Source organism: Corapipo altera, unplaced genomic scaffold, assembly GCF_003945725.1.
Source record: "Corapipo altera isolate COAL_440 unplaced genomic scaffold, ASM394572v1 271, whole genome shotgun sequence".
In the NCBI taxonomy this organism is placed as follows: domain Eukaryota; kingdom Metazoa; phylum Chordata; class Aves; order Passeriformes; family Pipridae; genus Corapipo; species Corapipo altera.
The window spans coordinates 2436023-2458072 of record NW_020884935.1 but is presented as its reverse complement, the minus strand read 5'-3'; the positions used below and the strand labels follow the sequence as shown (position 1 = coordinate 2458072).

Below are 22050 nucleotides of genomic sequence, written 5' to 3'. Positions count from 1 at the left end.
GAGGCGGAAGGCTTGCATTTATTGGTATTCACGCTCGGTTTTGTGTGTTTATCGCCGCGTCTGATACACTCCTTAACTCTTGGAAGGGGAAGCAGATATATTCCATAGAATGCTTTATGTGCAATGTCATGGTCATTTGTAGGCAGATTGAAGAATCATGTGAAGATTTATGCTCAGTTTGTGTCTTCTGAGTGTTCACAGAGTCAGATCCAATGGAAGAAGAGACAAAGAAGTTGCTGGTTGCGTCTCTTTGAGTTCTAACAAGCAGATACGGTTTGTTCTTCATCCAATTTGCTTTTACTCTTAAGTGTGTTCTTAGCACAGTCAAGTCAGAGCAGAAACTTGGGCAGCCACGAGCCATTAAATGTTCTTTCCTTCAGCATCCTTGCCATCCACGTGGTGATGTCGGGGAAGTTCCCCCACAGTTGCTAATGGGGTTTTGTGATCATTAATGTCACATTACGACTTCTGTTTCCTGCCATCCTGACCAGTGGTGTCAGTTCTTTGACAATCACGAAGTCATCACTTAAAAACTGGGATTTCACCCCTTCATAGCTGGGGAGAGGATTTCTATCCTTTCTGCTGCACATAAAACCCCTCACGCGTGGCCAAAGCTCTGTTTTCCATTTGCAGTTGGTCACAGGTGTCCCCACACCTCTCAGGATTTGGAAACCAACTTATGGTCACACAAATTCACCTTTTGGTTCTGGAATAGTTAGTTGCAGGGAGGCTGGAAGAGCTCCTGGGTAGCTGGTCAGGATTGAGCTCCTCTAACTGTGAAATCACAGCAGTGTGGCAGGGGAGAGGTTTTTCAACCTCTGAACACTCAAACTACTTTACAGTTGGAAATAAGAAGTAAAACTCGTGTTGGCTGCGTGTATATATTCATGTAGGTGATATTAATCTTCTGAATTCGATCTTATCTCTTTTCCTCTTGGAAAAGACCAGTAAAACAAGGTAATTTAAAACTACCTGAACACATCCTTCCACCTTACTGTTGGGCCCTGCAGTCATAACCTCCTGACCCCGGAGGTTACGGGTCTAGTGCTTTTTATCCGCCCTGATTTCTCAGTATCTGCCCACTTCCTCCCCACATTGGAGCCTTGTTATATAAGGAAATTGGAAACACCGAGCAGCCCGTGCAGGGCCAGCAATCTCCTCCAGAGATAAGGGCAGCCCCGGCGCTGGTGCAGGAGGGCTGGTTTTAAATAGAAATGTGTGCCCAGGATATTTGGGGAATCAAAGTGGCTTTGCAGTGTCCAACTAGGAGGGTATTTGCTGAAGAGGAGGGGGTCTGCATTTTTACTCAGATACGGTCGTTCGACTTCTTTTTTAATGGAAAATGTACCTTGAGACTTTTACAGCTCGAAGGAACGCATGTAAAAATCAGAATATATAAATCAGAATACTTTAGAGAGGTTCCAGTTCCACAAACAATTGACAGAAGGATTAATAGACATATTAATAAACCCTTTCAGTTGCTAGCTGAATTTTTTTCTCTTAACTCTTGTCTTTCTGAGGTGGGGTTTTGAAGACCAGGTGTCAGGAGCTCCTGTCAGAGGTGGATGGTTTAGCCAAGCTTCAGCACTGGAGGGAGAGAGAGAACAGGCTAATGTGGAAACCAAGCAGTCTCGTTTCTTCTTAAAGATTTTTGCTAGACTTCTGTCTTGTCAGAGTTAATTTTCTGAAGTGCCAGCTTGCTTAGTTTCTGTGAAACAGGGCTCAGCAAAATAAGAGCATTGAGTGGGCTCTGTGTGGTCTGGATGGGACAAGAAGTTTAAAGCAGTAGATGGGGATGGTGTATCAAGTTAAAAGACTGAGGCATGCATTGCATTGAGACTCCAAAGTAGTCATTAAGACATTTGCATTAAGGGATGCCTGTGTTTACAAAATAATTCAACAGAAATATAAAGCTTAGCATGTGTAAGAATAATGCTGAAGGTGGCAGTTTACTGCTGTAAACCCTCACAAATAACAGTAGTTGGATTAGCAGTGATAAAACTATTGTAAATTTGGTTTTTTGCAGCTTTTGATAGAAGCAGAAAGCAGAGTGAGAGAAAATTTAAATTAATTGAACTGTATTTCATGAAGTGACTGGTAGGAAGTGTCCAAGACCGGTAACATCCATGGGATGTGCTTGAATAATTTCAAGTCCAGAATCCAGGTCAAATCAACTGCTCTTTCAGGGCACACAACCTACCTTACAAAACCTAAAAAAGCCTGTTTGTTTTTCCCTGTAACAAACGTGGTGCTGAGAGCAACGGGCAGGGAAACGTTTCCTGAGGCCAAGCTGAGGGAAACGCGGAGCTGGGATGAGAACTCAGCCTCCACGGCATAATCTGTGGGCTTCTCCTCGAGGAACAGCCACCATCTGTAACAACAGCACTCCATGGGAATGTCTGAGCTCCACCAGTCCCTTTTGAAGCGTTTCAGGGCTGTTTTAGCTCCACTGGTAGCAAATAAACAAATTCTGATTCCTGCAGACTGAGATGGGGCGGTTGGGATGGTCCCTGAATATCTTGGAGACAGGAGAGGCACAAGAATGTCTCAGATGCAGAAGTGGAAGGAAGGATTGTGTGTTAAACAAGAGGTGGCAAAGTAATATTAGGCAACAAGAGCTTTCCTTAGGAATTTCAGTAATAAAATAGTACATGTGTTGTCTGTTAATTAATATCTCTGGTACTTGGAGCACAATTCTGGAGCACATAAGATGGATTAAGGGAGGTAAAATTTAACTTATGTACTGGCAGCTTAAGACATATTGTTGATTTAATCTCATTGAACTTCTCAACTGATCCATAGAACTGAACAGAACCTGAAGAGGAAGGGCCAAAGCAGGAGAAAAGGCTGAAAAACAAACTCTGCGGTAGCAGACATGCCGAAAGCTTCGTGGAATGAGCAAAGAAGAAGAATTCATAAAATGAAACAGTAATTCCTTTCCAGAAGATTAACCAAATGGAAATGCTCAGCACACAGGACTGGTTAATTAATAGTCAGGTCCATCAGTTCCCCGTAGGATTTTCCATTTAAGAGAGAGTCTCTCATCTTAAAACAGAGCCAGGTGAAATGATTGAAGTTGCACTACTGTGGCTTAATTATTTTAAGTCACTCTCAGGTTTATGTAGTACTAAACTAACCTCTGGTCTTATTGTTCTCCAGTTATTTGCCTTTAGGATAAATTTCCTCTTCCTCCTTTTGCACTGATTGTAGAGTTCTTGTTAAATATCCTACAGAAACTCCTGGTTCTGTAAGTGTGGTGTCAGGAGAATTAGTGCCTTGCCATGTCATATACACACACTTGGCCTCAATTTTTATTATTTGGTGTTAACTTACTTGAGCCTTGCAAGTCCCCTGTAAATGTAACTTCGCTCCTTAATTATCCTTTAGTGCTTCTCTGTCTGAAATTTATACTGCGAATATTTTTCCTCACTAGTCATCTTTGGGTTTGAAGCGGCAAAACTGGTGAAAATAAGAACTTCAGCTTAAAGTCATTTCCTTCCTTCCTTTTCCTTGACACAGCTTTGAACACACACCTGCCCTGGAGCCTGCTGGCAAAGCAGGGCTTGCTTTCTCTGGTGGCCCAGGGGCCCTCGGTGGTGGCCCACCCATGTCTGCAGGATTTGAAGTGCATTTAAAGGCAGTTTGAGTTTCACTTGCAAAGTTTCAATCTCAAGCTGTCGAGCAACCCCCCAAAACATGCCTAAAAAATCACTTAAGGCCCCAGGGTTTGGTTGGGTCAGCGATGAGGAGAAGCATTTTAACCACACTGTGAGTTTGTCCACAACATGCTGAGTTTGGATTCAGGGGGTGCTTTAACTGAAACTTTTTCTTTATAAAGAAAGCAGCAGTGAGACAAAAGGAGAGGATTTAGAATGCAAATCAGAAAATAATTTAAAAGAAAAATTACCCCTCCAATTGAATATTTACTCCTACTTTTTTCTCCCATATGAAGCAAGAAGACTTTTAACTTTGGTACTAAACTTCAGTGGCTTCGTGCTGGAGTTCGTACCTACATTTAACAGGCATCGAACAAATTATTCCTTATTTAATCTCTTCCCTACCAACTACAGTGTCCCTTTTCTGCCACCTAAAGGAAGGAGAAGTGCCCCATGGGTTCTTCCCAAAAAGCAAAAACTGCTTTCATCCCTGCAGACCAAGTTTTCCTCCCTAATTCCTCACCCTGTGGTCTCATAAGGTGGCGAACAGAGGAACCAGGACACTCGAAAAACTCCCTCGTGAGCCTCCATTTAAACCCCAGCACTTCAATAGGGGTGTAAATATATAAGAAATTTGGAAGGATTTTTTTTTTTTCTCGTGGTTGTCCAGCATATAGGCCCCAGTCCAGCAGAGCACTTAAATCCATGCTTAACTTCAAACATGTGAGGAGTTGGAGTCAAGTATGTGCTTAAGTGCTTCCTTTGCATCCCCTGCCAGCGCCGTGACGTGGGCTCGGGGTCCTACGGTAGCAGGTGAGTCACTTGATAAATCTCTCCATGCTCTGAAGTGATTCCATGACAACTTTTCTACTTGAAATAACCATTCCTGGTTTGTTTTTTTCTTTTTTGACATCACATGAATTGCACTCTCACTGTTCACACAGGGGTTTGTATTTAAAGGTGTATAATTCAGCTTCTGACCGTGCCACTTCTGGGACAGGGCAGATTTTTGGGGTTGTGAATTTAGAGCAGGAATTTAAACCTCCATCCCTGAGATAAAAGGTATCAATCCATAGGGAAATCCTTCCACTGCAGAGTTCCCTGGTTCTTTCCCAGCTTTGACGAGAACAGAACCAAGCGTTGGAATGACGCGATGGACGAGCGTGTCACCCCGGCAGAGCTCCTCACTTTGCAATCCCCGACGTCTTCCCTGCTTTTCAAGAGATTTATTTGATTTCTTCCAACGAAATTTGGGACGTGAAGAAGACCAAGTGAGCGAGGAGGAGCCCGGGTGTGCATCCGCCCTTTCACAGCTGGGCTTTTGGCCGAGTGTCCCTCCCGCTGTTAAACGCGGTGACCTCGCTGCCCGTGATTTACTGACTGTTTTACAAACATTTCCTCACTCTGTGAGGTTTGATATGTTCTCCATCCTCAGCAGCTCAACGGAGCCACTCAACCACCAAGCCAAACCTGCCTTTGTTTACGGCTTTTTCCGGAAATTTTCGCGGAGGGGGGAAAAAAAACCACCAACTTTCTCCTTTTCCAATGTTTTATTTTTTAAGTCAACACTTTCTATGGTTTATTTGTGCAAAGCAACATTCGGGTACAAGGTATTGCACCGTGTCCAAGTGGGAATTGCTGCCTTTCTAAAAATAAATGGGGGGGTCATGTGAACCAGTGCAGAAAAATCTGAAGATACCAAATATTACAGGACCTTTACATTTGGTGGTTCTTTTTTCCATAATATTCCGGGCCTGGATTTTTCTGATCTCTTTTTCCCACATCAGTTTCTATAATAGAGCATAACGTAAAATGATGAAACACAGGAAGGAATCTTCTTTTAAACAAAATTATCAGTGTTAAAAATAACAGCCCTATTTTCCCTCAGTGTGCATTTTTTTTTCTTATAAGGGCTTTATTTAGTAGTCTTGCCATTAGATATAGCCAGAGAGTCCAGTAATATTTCAGCAGCATTTTATTTCATTAAAGCTTAATTTTCCTAAATGCTAATTTGCCTCGTGTGCCTTAAAAATCCCATAGATTTAATTTCGTATTTTGGGCAGGGAACTTGAAACTTGGGGGCTCTTTGGAGGAGGAAATCAGGCAGCTGTTGCCTGTTCTTTGCATTGAAACTGAGCACAAATTAAAATTAGAATGGGATGGGAATGTTTTCCTTGCGTGTTTTCGCAGTGGAGATACATTTCATGGAAATGGCCTTGTTTGGATGACAGTTTCTCAGGGTCAGAGTGGAATTTCTAGGGGGGAAAAAAGGAGACAAGAATAACCTGGGCTGCTTGGAGAAGGGCTTGTGGGGCTCCTCATGCCCAGGTATCCAGCGCTCCCAGGAGTGGGAATTCCTCTCCCTCCTCTGTTTCCTTTTTAAAAATACATTTATTTAACATATTTATTGTTTCTGTTGGACCTGGCCTACAGCAAGTCCCTCTCAGTGTTCTTTATTCTGAAATAATCACTTCCCTGTGATATTTCAGAGTGAAGAAATGAAATCAGCTGGTTTATTGAACACTTTGTTGGAAATGGGCAGTTGATGATACAAGAGGTAAAGAAATTTAGAGAAGGTCGTGTCTTCTATGAGGTGTGCAGGTCACTCAGGACTGGGTATCAGGTTTAAATCTGTTTCTAAATGGCAAAGCTATTCTTGATTTTGTTTTCAGTCCTGCTCAGTCTGTTCTTTGAGCTGGATCCCAGTGAACGTGTATTTTCAGGCCTGTCTGAGCAATAAATATTTTCTTTGGGCATTACAGACTGATGAAGGAAAATTTAAATGACCTACAAAGGTGTTGAACTCCTGTACAACAGGAATGGCTGTTGTCAAAATACCTCCATGATCTCGTTGTGTTTCTATCCCGTGGCTATATTACATTTATTGCATTTTTAATCCTGTGAAATACAAGTGAATTAGAATTCTAAATCTTCCTTTTAAATGCATTAGATTATTAATGCTGTTAAAGGAAATACCCACAAATGGAATTATTTGTAGAGGGTTTGTTTGCTTGTTTTAATCACTCAGAATCACTCAGGCATTCAGAGGGAATTTTTATGCCAGGGTACCAAGTCAAAAGGAGAGGCAGAACCTTCACCAAAGGAAAACAGCCTTTAGATATTGAGGGAAAATGCTTTGAAAACACTTTGTGTCTAGGAATTATAGTTATTAATTTAATATTTGTTATTTAATGCTGGTGTCATAATGAAAACTAGAAAGAAATGAGTTGGAATACTGAAGTAAATGAGTATTTAATTAATGTGAATTAAGTAAATTCAAGTAAACAAATATTTGCTTTAGTTTCCTTACAGATATGGGATGGAAAAAAATAAAAGGATGAAAATAAGAGTCCTGTTGAGTGGTTACAGCCCCACAGAGGCTCAGGCTGCTGGAGCAGGGCAGTCCTGCATCCCACACAGCACGTTCCCACTCGGAGAAAAACCCGTTTCCTCTTTCAGTTTGGTGTGAAAAATTGGATAATAAGTGACTGTTACGTGGCACATGCTCAGAGAAGTGGTTAGAAGGGAGTGAAAGTGGGAAATGTGGAGTGTGAGGTTTGTGTGGCCGAGGATCAGGAGCTGCGACCCCGTGGTCGACTCGTGATCCAGGATGTCCTGTGTGGCTCCGGGGGGATCGTGGGCAGGGCCAGCACAAGGATGAGCCTTCCCTTGAATTCTTGAGGGCATTTGATAAATTGCTGGGTTTCCTGGTTTGTGCCCCTCCTCTCAGCAGGAAATATCACTCAATTTTAATCTTGTGTTGCCGCTCTCATCCTGGTTGTATTGCAGGTGAAATTATTGGGATGAAACCAGTGAGCACTTAGAACAGATTCACTGATGGAACAGATCCTCTCAGGATCTGTTAATTAATTTCTTTGACTGCTCTGCTGTGTCCTTCCCTTGCAGAGGCCAGAATGTCAAAGATCAAGTAGACAGGAGAAAATAAAAAATTCACATTGTGAAAGGGATATAAAAAAAATACTTGGAATTTCAATGCATTGGCTTCTATTTATATCAAATAAAGAGAACAGATCCTCTCAGGATCTGTTGGGTTTTTTTCTCTCTCTGAACCTACTTTTAGGATATTCCTGTGCAGTTTGGAGGCTGTGTGACCTCACACCAGGACAAGCAGAGTGGACAAACGGGCACAAGGGCATCGCGTGCCTTGGCTGTGTCTGAGCTTAAATCCACAGTTCTGGAGATGTTCATCATCCCAGAAATAAAGAGAATGACACAAGCAGCTTGTTTGGCCCAAAGAAATTATTGATTAATGTCTTCTTCTAAAAAGTAGGTGGCCACAAATCAAGAAACTGGGTACGAGTCCTGACCGTGGGTGTGTTTCGGAAGCAATTTGGGATGAATCCTGGTGGAAAAGAGGTGCAGGAAAGAGAAAGAGGAAAGGCTGTACTTGCTTGTCCCTTGCTGTTGAGGACACACAGCCAGCTCACCACTCTCTCCACATGCTTGTGGTTCCAGGGGACAAAATAAATAGCGTGGAGTGGTTTTGTTGCTATGGGAAAAGTGCTAAAAAAGGCTGGATCTCTTGTAGGGCTCAGATCCTTTGGGCATTTAATGTACAATTTCTGCTAAGGACACTCAGAATTATACCTCTGATTCTGAATTGCTTGAATGTTGAAACATATGGTCTTGTGTGCTGTTCACTAGGAAACAACTGGCTGTATCCAAGCTGCCAACATTCAAATAAACTCGGGCTGTAGGAAAGGGGGGAACCTGCAGCAACTCAGAGGAACTTTAAAAAAGGGAGGGTTGACTGAAAACCCAACCTGACATATAGAAAAATAGAATAATTGAACTAGTGCCATATATCGGTAACAGATAATTAAATATTAATAGCTGAGAAGTTTTTCAATTAAAAATGAACTGTTTGTGTCCTCTTGGTTTCTTCAGGGGGGCCAGGTCCGTGTCGCTGGTGTTCGGTGCGTTCCCTGCTACAGTAATCATTTTAATAAAATGCAATTATCTGCATAATTAATTTCTTTGACTGCTCTGCTGTGTCCTTCCCTTGCAGAGGCCAGAATGTCAAAGATCAAGTAGACTGGAGAAAATAAAAAATTCACATTGTGAAAGGGATATAAAAAAAATACTTGGAATTTCAATGCATTGGCTTCTATTTATCTCAAATGTCAAGGGCAGTGTAAAATGTATTTTTAAAATGTGTTTTTGTATGGTTTGAGCCCATTCTTGGCGTAGTTGCGAATCTAGAGGGGCCATTGTTCTTTGAGAGAGTTTGAGGGGGTTTCTTTGTACAAAGTGACAAAAAGAAGACTTGGAGTACTGGGCTGCCATTGTTCCTGTGCGGCGCTGTAAAATTTGATTTGAAATTAGGACCTCGGGGCAAGCTCTTCAATAGCCAGTTTTTATTTTCTGCCAGCATTTTAATCACTCTTGGGCTTAAAGTGGATGACCAACATAATGCCTCTATGTTTAATAGAACAGTTCATATCTTGAAGGCCAGTTAACTGAATTCAGGGATCTGTCATCTGCCCAACATTAGTCTTTTCTGTTTCCTGTCTATTTATGAAGATAGCTCTCCACTCCGGCCAGCTCTCAAAGAAGAGCAACTCTTTCTTTCTTTCTCTTTCCTTTTTTCCAAACCCCCCCCTCCCCTCTGAATTTCTCCAGTGCTCTGACATCTCTTTCAGTGAGCTCTTAAAGGAGCCAGGCTGGGTGAGTGTCACCAGATGGGGCCAGGAGGGAGGGACAGATGGGGGAGTCAGATTTCCCAGTGAAACGGGATGACAGGAAGGGAAAAGTGATACACTTTGGTCTAAGCCTCCCTCACCTCGTTGGGATTCACAGTGCAGGGATTCACAGTGGGCAGGGAAATGAGGAAAACTGGGGGAGAAGGACAGGACTGAAAGAGCTGATGGCTGAGTGAGTGACGTTGTGGGACTGCAGCGTGTTCTGGTCCAATTGCAAAGGGGTTTGGGGTGTTTGGGTAACCTGAATCCTCTAGGTGAGTTCATCCTGGTAATTCATGCCCCTGTTTGCTGGGGAGGTGCCAGGCTTGTGAGCTGGCTCTTGGCAGCACGTGGTGGAGCTCGGAACGTTCGAGGGTCTGTAGGAACCAGCGCTGTGGGGAGGTGTCCCCTGGTGTCCCCTGGTTCTCCTGCAGGAGAGGACTAGGCCAGAGCTGTTGTTCAGGTTTAAAGCCCTTCAGTAAATATGAACCAGCAGATGGGAGGGTTTGCTGGTTTAGAGTTGTCATTTCTCCAGCACTGCTCGACCTGAGGTCATTGTATCCCACAAGTGTCCTGCCCCACACGTGCCCTCCTCTGAGCACCCTGTGGCAGCAGGTCCTGCACAGGGAGAGGGGTCCTACCCCTCCTGTCCCCATCTCGGGTGTCACAGAGAGTTTGGTGGGGTGTCAAGGTGGTTATAAGCACAGGGGGCTTTCTAAAAAGCAAGTTGCACTTTTTAAGAAAAGGCAGAAGGATTGGAGCGGATGTTCCCTCAATCATTTGGTTTGGGATTGCTGTCACGAGTGCTCATTGTCACAGTGGTGGCACGTGTGATTGGGAAAGGGACTTCAACCAGGAGGCTGTTTCACACTGACCACTAACTGGTCATTAACTGACAGTGGCTTCTGATTGAGTTAAAACTGGGCAAAGCTGACACCAGCAGCCCAAAGTAAAAGGGAAAATGTTCATATCCCATTACTAATTATGGCCTGTTACACATTACAATTAATTCTTAGCAAGCTTCAATGTAGGGTCAGTTTACCAGAAATGAAGCAGATTTTGATATTTCAGTCAACATCATCTGATGCCTTTGTTGTCTTTATTTGTCCGTAATCAACAGAATCCTGCTTGTGTTCCACACTGTTCCTTGTGGATGCAGGAGAAGGGTAGCTCACCAGGGCTGGGGATCTGGGAGAGGTTAATATATTCAAGCAGCATCAAGCAGAGCTTTTCATTCACGTTCAAATGGGGCTGTGTGGGTGGTTCCACAATGTGGGAAACGCTTTTCATTGAAGAATCTGAATATTTTGTAAGGAAGTGAATAGTTGCAAATAATCTTTTCTGTGGCACTGAAATAAAGGACAAATGAGCTATTCTCAGAACATACTGAAGCGTTATTGTCTTCAGTGATTTAACAGAGCTGTACAGAAAAAAATATTCCAAACTTGACAGATTCATATCCTAATCTTTTGCTCCTTCATCGGGAGACTGTGGGGTTTGTGTGGCTGATACTGCTCTTAGAGGGTTTTCCAATTTCAGTGATTCTATGATATAATGTAAGGATGAAATTTTGTTCTCATTGTTTTGCTGAGGTGAGGGAATTTTCCCCGACTTACCTGTAGAACATATTGTTGTCTGCAGGGTTTGGAGGACACAGCCAGGCTTCAGGAGCCCCTGAACCACAATCCACAGCCCTGCTTTCCAGCATTCCCATCCATGATCTCTGGCAGTGATGCAGGGATGAAGTGGTGCTTTTCCTGCAGTCTGCACACATAAAGCTCTGCAGGAATTCAGGGCAGCTGGTACAAACTCTGTGTTCCCATGGAATAAAACTTCAGCAAGTCCAAGGGATCTCCAAGGCAGGGCTGAGTAGGTCAGCATTAGCCTCCACTAAACGTGATTAACTTTATCCATCTCCTGGTGTATTTCTTTCCAATCCACTCCAGTGCTTGATTTAATTTTCCTTTTATGTAAACTCCAAGGTTTAGCTTCATTAGAGTGATTGCAGGGATTCCCTGCACATGGCCTGGCTGCTTCCCTGATCCCTCCGGGGCTTTCCTGCCAACCCCTCCGGTGACGTGGGGGCACAAGTGGAGAAGTCCCTGACAGCAGGGCATGAAGGAGCTGTCCTGGGCAGGTTGCTCAGAAGGGAAATTCTAACAGGAATTCTCCTTGGGAAAATGAGCAGCAGGTTGGATCAGGTGGGGAGGGGAAAAGCCCACCCTGGAATTCCAGCCCCGATGGTCAGGTTGGGATCTCTGCTGGGATCCAGGCTGGGTGAGGTTTGTGCCTGTTTTCCTGAGCATCAGGTGGATTAGGTGATCAGTAGATATTCTTTTTCTTTTTTTTTTTTTTTAGTAATTAGAAACTACTTGTAAAATTATTTTGGAAAGATTTTGTAAATTAGATTAGTGCCCTTATTCTGAATTACCCACTTTGCCTGTCCCCAGAAGAGCATCTTGTGCTCCACGAGCCGTTATTCATTTTTACCTTCTCTAACAAGTTCAAAACCCAGCCACAATTGTTTTCAAGCTTTAGGAGGTTAATATTGTATATAGACCATTTTAAACTCATTTTCTTATTTAAAAAAAAAAAAAGGAGGGGGACTTTTGGCTTTTTCCACAGTATTAGATCTATCATATCAGAGTACTTTATTGAATATTTTATTGACCGTCTGCTTGCCCTGTGCTAACCTGCCTGACATCCAAAGTTTCTCTCTCTCTGGAGATGCCATGTCAGCTCCCATTAAGCAGCTGAGCGTGAATCTTCCCTTCATATTTCCCGTGGATCAACTCCAGCCCAGCAGGAGGACACTGTGGGCCCTGGTGCATCACGGGGGCATCCAGTTCTGGCTCGGGGGGGATTTAAGGTGGTCTAGGCCAGGGTGGGCTGCCCAGCACGAGGCTCTGCCCTCTGGGGCTTGGCATCAGCACTTTGTAGGATTTTGCTTTCCTCAAATGTAAAGGTATTGAAGAGGAAAATTTCTTCCCCTGGCAAGTTAATTACTTGACTTCTCATAGAAGGAAGACTCGGAGCAAAAGGGAAGAGAGGGAAGTGCATCATCTGCTTAAATCAGGCAGGAACACGGGGTTGATGTGCTGAGCTGCTGCAGTTACAAGGGCATTTCAGTTGTCTCCCTTGGTTTTCCAAAATTTTATATCCATTATTAATGTTTAATTTTGCTTTCTGCACAACTTCCTTCTTAAATTGCACGATATTTAAATTCTACGTTTTCTTCCTTCGTAGAAGAACAGAAAAAAAAAAAAGATGTTTTGTCACTGTAGGGTTTTGTGGCCACATAAATACTTTGCTTGCAGAGTCTGCTCTCAGGTTTGAGAGCCCTGCTGCCCTCTCAATAATGTGCCCATGGGTTTTTTTGCTGTGCTATGTGACATTTGCTAAATAATTTTCAAGTAGGTATAAATCTTTCATAATTCCTTAGCTGGCATGGTTGAAATAATGGACAGTGTCATTATGGGCTCTCCTTCACAGGCAGTGATTGTTTGACAGACATTGTGGCGTCCCTGAGCAAGCATCCAGGGGCAAGGGAAAACAGAACTTTCCTCAAAGCCATAAAATATTTTAGGCCACCTTTCCTGGTGTGTTGTTTTAAAATTCTTTTTAAACAGAATCTCAAAATATTTAGAAAAATTTGCTTTCCTTCAAAGAATAAGAATTCACACAACAGGACAACTGTACCTGTTCTTAGAAAGCTCTCAGGAAAACAAGCAGAGTTGGAAGGACAGACTATATGCTGAGTTTCTAAGTGTGTTTTCCTTGTGGTGGAGTTGAAGAGGTGAACAGAGTTGGTTCAGATTCTGTCGCTGTGACTGCACCATCCAACAGATCTGTGCTGGCAGCAACCCCGACACAAAATGCAATAAGAAAGGGAGGAAATCTATTTTTTTTATTGTGGTTATGGAAATCTGTGGAGAAGGGGGTGTATGGGGTGCAGTCCTTGGGACAGATCTAGGTTTTTAATGCCTTTCTTTCCAAGCTTGGTGTCAGATGTTGTAAGTTAATTTATTTTCCGGTTCGTTCTTGCTAATGATAATAAAACTTTTTTAAAATGCTTTCCTAATTAATGATCTTCTTGCTCCCAAACAAAAACTATATTGTCTATGAGAAGTTGCCTGAGTATTTTAAAAACAACAGGCGGTTGGTAGGTTTTATTGCCTCATGAATTTAGGGTCAACACACCTATTATTTGCCAGAGTTAATTTGTGCTGGGTTATTGACTGTCGGGTTGTTGGGGATATCTGACTCTTGTGAAAGTTACACTCATCTCAAATGGTTGTAATTTTATTCCTTGTGCTCTGGTGCCACAATATTTAGCTAATAAAAGAAGGGGAACAGTTGTTCAAAGGCAGGTATTTAACTGAGAACAGGGGAGTAAGACTGTCATTACTCTTGATAGTCCTTCTTTCTGACACTGAATGGTTTTAACTTTCCTTTAGATAAAGGAGAGGGGGAAAGAGGACTTTATAAAAGTAAAAATGTACAAGATACTTAGGATTGTAAAAGTGCCTAATTAGGCTTTTAGGCTAATTTTAGGCTTCCATTTGTAAGGGCTCAGCAGCACCAAAATAACCAGCTCCTCAAAGAAAGAGGGAAGAGCTTAATTTTACATCTAACTTTGTATGTCAAGGTGAAAATACACCCCTTGCACTCTCCAAGCTGGAAGCACAACAGATAGTAAAGCCAGCAGTTGGTTTAAAAATTCCCTAGGAAACCATCCCTTTTGTGTTTACAGCTCAGAGTTAAATTGCAGTCCTGGGGAATCGTTACTTCTGGTTTTCCAAGCGTCTGCTTCCATCCCAAATCTGAGCCATATGTCCTTGTGGGGTAAAAACCAGAGGCCCTTCCTACAAACCAGCCTTCAGATATGCAATGCCAAGCCCAAGTGTCTTGCCATCCCAACTTCAGTGGATAAGAATCCAAATTAGCAGCAGTAAGTCGTGGCTTGTAATGTAGGAATTGGAAAATACCCATTTATTCTGGAGGATGTACTGGGACATCATGTGTCTCCATGTAGGAGATGCAGAAGAGTGGTGAACTTGATCCTGTTGCACCAGTATTTTCCTAATCAGGTTTTTTTTATATGCCCAAATATATTATTATTATTATTATTATTACTACTACTACTACTTTGGGTGAAAGTAATTTCTAGAAATATCTTTTGCTTCATTCTGGGCTGGCAGAAACAACTAAAAACTATTCCTAAGCATCTCTGCAGGTCCAAGGAGCACCTGACAGAAGTTTGTTCTGAGACATTTAGCAGCACAGTCACTTCCTATTAAAAAGTGGGTGGATATTGTGACCCCCAAACCCAGAACTGAGCAATTCTTTGCCTCATTCTCAGCAAGCTCTGGCTTTTGGCTCTCTGCAGTGGATATTTATTGAGTGAAAACCCTGGTTTAGTACAAGTTTAGGACTTTCCCTGCCTGCCACAGCGATCCCAAGGAGGCACCTGAGGAACAAAAACATCCCTGGTTCTCTTGCACTGAGCTGGAGGTGCACACGATCTCTGTCATAGCTGCTTTATAAATAACCACCCCAATCCTTCCTAAATTATTTTTACTACTTTTTAGTGGGTGTGCAGCTTTTAAAACTGGAAACCCAAAAGCTGGCTCTGTTCGTTTTCTCATGAAATCATGACCAGAGCAGTAAATTCATAACTAAGCGCTTACTCATTGGCTACTGTATTATAAATAACTCTTCACCTTGGCCCTGTTTCTCCAGCCATTATTCACTGGGAGTAGCACTGACTCATGAGCACAGAGAAGGAGATGATTGTACTGTCATTGCTCACGTTTTTAGGACCCTGGCACATCAGGAGGTCTATTTTCAAGCAAGGCATCGCTCTCCTCAAGAAGCAGCAGGTTTTCCTGCCTGGTAGGACTATACTTGCAAAAACCACTCCGAGGAATTGCCACTGAAAATCAATCAAAAATCAAAGGAGAGACCAGTGGAGAGAAACTGTAGTGTGGGATATTTGGAAGGGCATGTGCCTAAAAGTGGTGCTGTGGTTTATCCTCGGGCGAAGCTGAGGAGCAGCTCAGGAGCACTGATGGGAGAGCCATCACCTCATCCCTCCTGCTTTCCCTTTGCCATTCCACTGCCTTGCTTTCAAAGTGTAAATTAACTTCCAGGCTCAAAGCTTTCGGGAAGGATGCCAGCCCAGAGGTCATCTTTTCTGGGTGGTTTATTGGCTGGCCTGTGTTTGCCCACATCTCCAGTGTTTACCAGCTGAGGGAGTTTATGAAATTTTGATGTAGGAATTAGGTTGTTGCTCATCTTGTACCTTCTTGCTCATATTATTGACAGTACCAGTGAACTGCTTGAGGCAGATAGTATCTCAGTGATCACTGTGCTCTTTCAGCCCTCCACTGCTGACAACATCAGAAGTGTTTTAACAGGGTTTTAATGGGCAGCCTCTGTAGCTCCTTGGAGGGTTGCAAATAGCTGCCGTGAAAAACCTTTTCTGCCGCTCTGAGCTGACGTGCCCTCCTTTCCTGCCTTCCCTTCCCTTCCCCATCCAGCTGCTGCCTATCTCGGAGGCTGCAGCGCTGTTGACAAGTCCTGATTTGGGCCAGGCACTGTGGGCACCGTGCAGGTTCCTGCATCTTTGGGGGGAGCTGTGAAGAGCAACGACACGGCCGTGAAAGCGCTGGGAGGAGCGGAGGGATGAGCCGGGAACCAACGCGCGTTCACAAATCCCCCCTTCTCCGCCAGCTCTTCCAAAGAGGAATCGTACAACTTACACCAGTGCACAACAAGGAGCTCACAACATGTTTTCCATGATACCCCAGAGCAGGACTTAACGATTTGGGGAGAGAACAACCTTTATTTTTTAGCTGAGAACAAAGCGGTGTGGAATGAATCCCTCCTTCCCGAGACAAAGCCTTGGTTTGATGGCAGCACTTTCTAGCTGACTGGTTGCCTTGCTCTGCTTGTTACCAGAAATGAAGCTCTGGGCACAGCTTTCTTTGGACTATGGAAAAGCTTTCTCCTCCCCATTTTACTTAATATAACTATAATGTGCCCTTTATCACACTTCAACTTGAGTAATCCCAGTTTAGAAATAGTGCAGAAATACCCATGGGAAAAAAGCACGGGAAACATACATTATAAAAAACATACAGGCCAAGCTCAAAAGATCCACTGACATGTAAATTTAATTAAAAAATTATAGGTTTTCAATGAGGGCTTGTGTCTTCAATTTACCAGTTTCCATGACTTGTTCAGAAAAAGTGTTTCTTTTTTGCATTCTTGGTGGAAAACACGCTGAGGGCTATTACAGACTCCAAGAAGAGTCTCTATTCTGTGTCACAGGGAAAAAATAAAATTACCCAAAATATGTACACTTGAAATAAGTAAGAAAAATATCCACTTTCCTGTTTTGCTTTATTTCTATCCTCTAACAAAAGCTAAACTTTCCAGTAACCAGCAGTGCATGAAAAAGCATGTCCTAACTGTGTGAATAAACTTCCTTTTGATTGCATGTGCACATTTTAGGGTATTTTGGTGCTTTCCATAAAAGATGAGTGAGATTGGATAGAAGAGTGGTGAGTGGGCAAGCAGAAGAAGAGCTGATGGCCAGAGGTAGAGGCTGGTTATAAATAGGGCTCGTGATATAAAATATCACTGTTCTAAGAGGATTCTGGCTTAAATAAGGGAATCCCAAAGTTTTACTGAAAATTATGAGTTGCTCCATCTATTACATGTTCAAAGGGAGAAATCCCAGCAAGGGAACCCCACCTTCCTTGGTGTGATGTCCCAGGACTGAGAGCAGCTGGAGTTGTTGGCTGGTTAAATGTCCTAAATCCAGAGATTCTCCTCAGTGTCCTCGGTCTCAAATCGTGGGTGAAAATAAAACTCGAATCTCTTGGCTGCTAAAACTTAAAAGGGAAAATCTGAAGGTCTTTGGGACTCACCAGGATTAAATGCTTTTCTTAACTCTATTCTTCCATCTACTCTTCTCTCAGCAAAGCCCATCGTGAGCTGAACTGCTCCAATATCAGTGTGTTATAAAAGCTACTTCTGCCTAATACCCATTATTGCAGTTTTTAATGCAGTGGCTTTTGTGGTGCTTTCTTAAGTCCAAAGCAGCTGCTCAAAGGACCAAATCTTTAGGTTAAGAGAGAGAGAAAACCCCCTTGCCCGTGGGATTTCAGCCCCCCAGTAAATGGAGCAGAGCAGAGCTCTGACTTTCACACTTCTTTCTGCCTCCAAGCTTGTGGGTTCTGCTGTGAGTTGCAGCACTGAAAACCAACTGTGGTTTTGTTTCTCTAACTTAATTAATAAAAACAATTCATCAGTAGCTGATGCCTTTCAGAGTGGTTTTTCCCTGAGTCAGCTTACTGAGGAAGAGGTTCATTATAAATTACAATTAGCAAAACAAAAAGAAATAGGCAGAATAAAGCTTCTGATGTGGGGGACTTCTCTCAGCCTCGTTTGTTGGAGGAAACTTGTAGCCAAAATGCTGTATCTCGTTTATATACATTGTTCAATGTCCAAAATGAAAAAAAAAAAATGTTATAAGTGTTTTATGAGCAAGAGCAGAACTTGCTTGGGGATTATCTGTTGGAAATTCCGGAGGTTATTTTTGAGCCAGAAGTTTGTAGGATGTACTAACCTCGTATTTGGAGTCACAGAATCTGGCAGTATTTGTTTGACAGCACTCTTTGAGTGGCAGAGCTTTATGCTCAGCTGTGTGTTCACATGAAGTATTTCAGACTGCAAACATGATTTATCTGTACATGATAACACCCCAGTGAGGTGCCTGTGGACCTGAGACCTGGAGGCTTTGGTGTACCTGGTGTGCCAGAGCCTCAGAGCCCGGAATGAGAGCTGGAAGCCCTTTTTCCTCCTTTTTCCTCCTTCTCCTCCCCTCATCCTGCAGCACCAAGTGCCACATCCCACAGTCAGAATGCACTTCAGGGTGATGGTGATCCATGTGCTGCTCCTTCCCGTTGGGTTGGATCCTGACTAAGGGAAGAAAAAGGAACCAGTGCTGGTTGAAGTTTATTATTATTATGCAGATTGTTTGTCACCTGTGCTGGTTCAGTTGCTGCTTTGAAGTCAGTCTTGCATTAGTGTTGTGCCTTAGGCAAAGATTGTTTGCTGCTTCGCTGTCCGTGTTATTTCACTTGCTTTTATGTTCACTTCTATCTCATATTTTGCTCTGCCAATTTGGATATAATTGTATGAAACTTGGCTTTTGGTTCTACCCTGTGACTTCTCACAGGAGCCATCCTTTACCCTGCATAAAGACACTCAGTGAATAAAAGGCATTGGATTGACCTTGCTATTCCTGAGTTTCCCATGAACCAAGATGTATAATCTTGTTTCTTAACATGTTGTAAACAGGATCTTGTAAACAAGATCCAAATCAATTAGAAATCAGAGTCACGTTCATTCAAAAGGGTGTCCCATGGAGTTATGGATCTTCTGGTTGGACTCAGTGACCCTGGAGGTCTTTTCCAACCTGGATGATTCAGTGGTTCCTCTGGGTGCATGATGTGATTCCTGTAGGAGTGTGAGGATCCAGGGAGGTTTGGGCTGTGCAGGATCAGTACAGAGAGATTTAAGGGGTGAATCCATCAACTACAGCTTTTCTTTAACATCATCTGGAACAGAAACCAGTGTAGGATTGCACTGGTTATGTCACTACTTGAATTCTCTCTGTCTCCTTTCCTTTATTCCCAAATAAGTTTTTATCCCACGTGCCTGGGGACAGGCAAGGTGCTGCACAGCCAAGGGAGAATTCCTTGCTTCAGGGTTTAAGAGTTTCCTTAAAAATAGACCCTGTGTGTAACTCTGTAGCTAAATTCACCACAAATAATTGCTAAAATTTCCTTATGTAGCCTGTGCTTTTTCAGCACATGAAGCAAATGTGAGCTGCAGGGGCTCAATTTAAAAAAAAAAAAACCCAAGGAAAATAAAAAATAAAATATCTTTGTGCTTCCCTATGAAGGTTTGTGCTTTAGGAATGAGATTCCCAGGCTGTCCTGGGCACAGCACCCACCACCCCAGGTACAGGGTGCCCAGGCCAAGGCCACAGCGACAGGAGAAAGCTGAGCCTCTTCTTCATGCTTTGTAATATCCATTTGTATTTATGGCCTGATCCTGAAGGGTATTAAATGTATAAAATATGTATGTTTAAGTGATGTATTTGAATCTCTTAATGTGCTTTTAAGTGTTTTCCTGACGACGTGCTTAGGTAGGAACAAATCGGGCTTGTAGGGAAGGTGAAACTGGGGGTGCCTTGAGCTTCTCCAGGTGGATTTTGGGCAGGGCTGGAGCAGGGTTTGCTCACCAGGCTTTTTGCCTCCAACCTGGGCCAGCTGGGTACGGGTCTGAGCTGTCAGTGAGCAGCTGCTCAGTGATGCTCCTGGTTTTGGCAGAGGCCTGAGCAGCTCGTGGGGAAGCCTCTGCCCTGGCCGTGTGTTCCTCAGCGAGCAGAGCTGAGGAGACTCATCCTGCAGGGATTTCTAGTCACATGCTGCAGAGTGTTTTAGGCAAATTTTTTGTTGGAGCAGCTGTCGGGTGAAAACTATCAAAGCTCGGTTTTGTTCCTGCAGATCTCAGAACGTCCGTCATGGGTTCCCGGGGCTGAAAGCAAGTCATGTGTGGCAAAGCCACGCTGCCAGGCTCCTGTGCTCTGGAATTTAGAGGGAAATGAAGGATAGTCTCTCTCTCTCTCATTTACTTCCATGGCTGTGTCTTGCTTTATTTCAGTGCTCTGAGGTCTCGTGGCCTCGGAACTGGGCAGGTTGTTTCTAAAATGCAATATTTACCCTATGCCACCTATAGGCTGCGTCCTCAGTGACAGAATTGATTCAGTTGGTGCTGCTGCACTTTTAATGTTCCCTTTTATGTTCATGTTTGTTCCAACAGAGTGGCCACTAGCACAGACGACTTGAACTTGTATCACCCGCAAACTGACAACGCTGGAGCCACCAGTTTGTCATTATCCCTCCTAGTGTATCTGATTTAATTTTGCAACAGTGGATTAATTCTTAAAATTGCAGTGCTTTTTGCTCGTTAATGGTCAGTAAACGATTCGGGGGCGGGGGGGGTTGGTGGGGGAATGGAATTCATCAGTTTTGTAGCCGTTTTAATTCTTCTAGTTTTAAGTTGTTCTATAAATATGCCTTTATGGATGCAGTTTTACTAGCTTAAAAAAACATCTAATTGAAAACAGTTGCTTAAATCTCTTTGGATCAAGGAGGCAGTAATAAGCAAAGAGAGTATCTTATCCCTGCAATCCAGAAACGCTTAGTGACTGGTATCCTCGGTGCATGTGTAATCAGCTTCTTGTTTCATCTAAAAACCTTAGCTCTTTTGGTGTGATTTAGTACCTCACCAGCAGCATGGTTTTCCTGGGCTGGGAGGTTATCAACCAGCGAAACAAAATATAAACCAAAAGGGCATAACACACAAACTGACTCATTCATGCCATCCCACCCTGTGGATGGTGTGTTGTAGCATAGGAGAAAAAAAAAGAAAAAAAAAAGCCTGATTTGATGCCTGTAAATGAACATTTTTGCTGCACGTTATGTAATGTTATTCTTATGACTTAACATTTGCATCGGGCAGGGCTGAGCTCTGCTCTTCTGTGAGGCCCCCAGCAGATGAACCCGTAGCTCTTAGAGGAGATCAACCCCTGCTTTTACCTATTGCTGCTGCTCCTGAGTCCAAAACCTATGAGCTCCAAAGGATATGAGCTGGGATATGGATACCTTTGCTTCCTGGACCAGCTGGGTTCCGTGGGACGGGGTTTGGCGAGGGGCCTGTTGGGATTTGGGTTTGGTGCCTTGTCTACTGTTTGTTTAATGTCAGAAATGTAGGTCCTTTGTGGCTGATGGGATGCAATGACTGTAGATCCTGTGCATGATGGTGGGATACTTGGATTATTTTAAATTATGTTGCTAATATATTTAAACAAGAATTATTGATGACCACTCTGGCTGTCGGCCTGGTTTCTTAAAGGCTTGTACCCGCGTCCCTCCGGTTTGAAATGTGGTGCCATGGTGCAAAGTGATCCTCAGAAAGTACTACACCAAACCTCAGAGGTCTATAAATGATCCATGCCTCATTTCCAAGCTGGGAACCAAGTTAAAAAAAAAAAAAAACAGTCTGTACTGGTGGAGAGGGAATGCAAAACCACAAGTTTTCCTTCGTGCAAGTGGGAAGTAAAACAGGTTAAATTACCTGATCTTTAGTGAGCATTTTTTTTCTGACATCTGTGTTCATTCATCTGGCTTGGACTGTCCACATGGGCACTTGTAACATCTCATTAGGGGCCATAATTAATGGAGGTGGTAATTCAATAAATTGCAAGCACACGTTTAATAAGATTTTCACGTATCTTATTCCTTATTGCTTAAACAGGCAAACTGTGACACAGACCTTCATGGGAAGAAAGTCAGAAAGCTTTATCGTTTTTCTTTATGATTTATTTGCTTTTGAAATGTCAAATAATTTCACGCAGCTTCCTCGGTCTGAAGGATTAAAGAGCTATGGTGGCACCGTGTCTCAGGGCACGGGCACTTGGGGCAGGCTGCCTTCCCACAGCACCCAGGAGCACACACTGGTGCAGCATCTGACTCCTTGTCCAGGGTTAAAACTCAAGAGTTCAACCCCTGAAATTCTCTCTTTTTTTCTGAGTCTTTTGGATAAGCAAG

The 22050-nt window shown here is 43.2% G+C and overlaps 1 protein-coding gene across 9 annotated transcripts in view; it reads left to right on the top strand.

The window, feature by feature from the left end:
- Positions 1 to 22050, top strand: part of BCAS3 (BCAS3, microtubule associated cell migration factor) — a 317160-nt gene that overhangs the window by 193701 nt on the left and 101409 nt on the right. The window contains exon 24 of one of the 9 annotated variants that reach the window (XM_027660202.1): positions 20261 to 21327. The exons of the other annotated variants lie outside the window; for them this stretch is intronic. Within the exon in view, the coding sequence (XP_027516003.1) occupies positions 20261 to 20286 (26 nt within the window). The 3' untranslated portion in view covers positions 20287 to 21327. Of the gene's footprint in view, positions 1 to 20260; positions 21328 to 22050 lie in introns of those variants that run through there. 9 annotated transcript variants of the gene reach the window in all.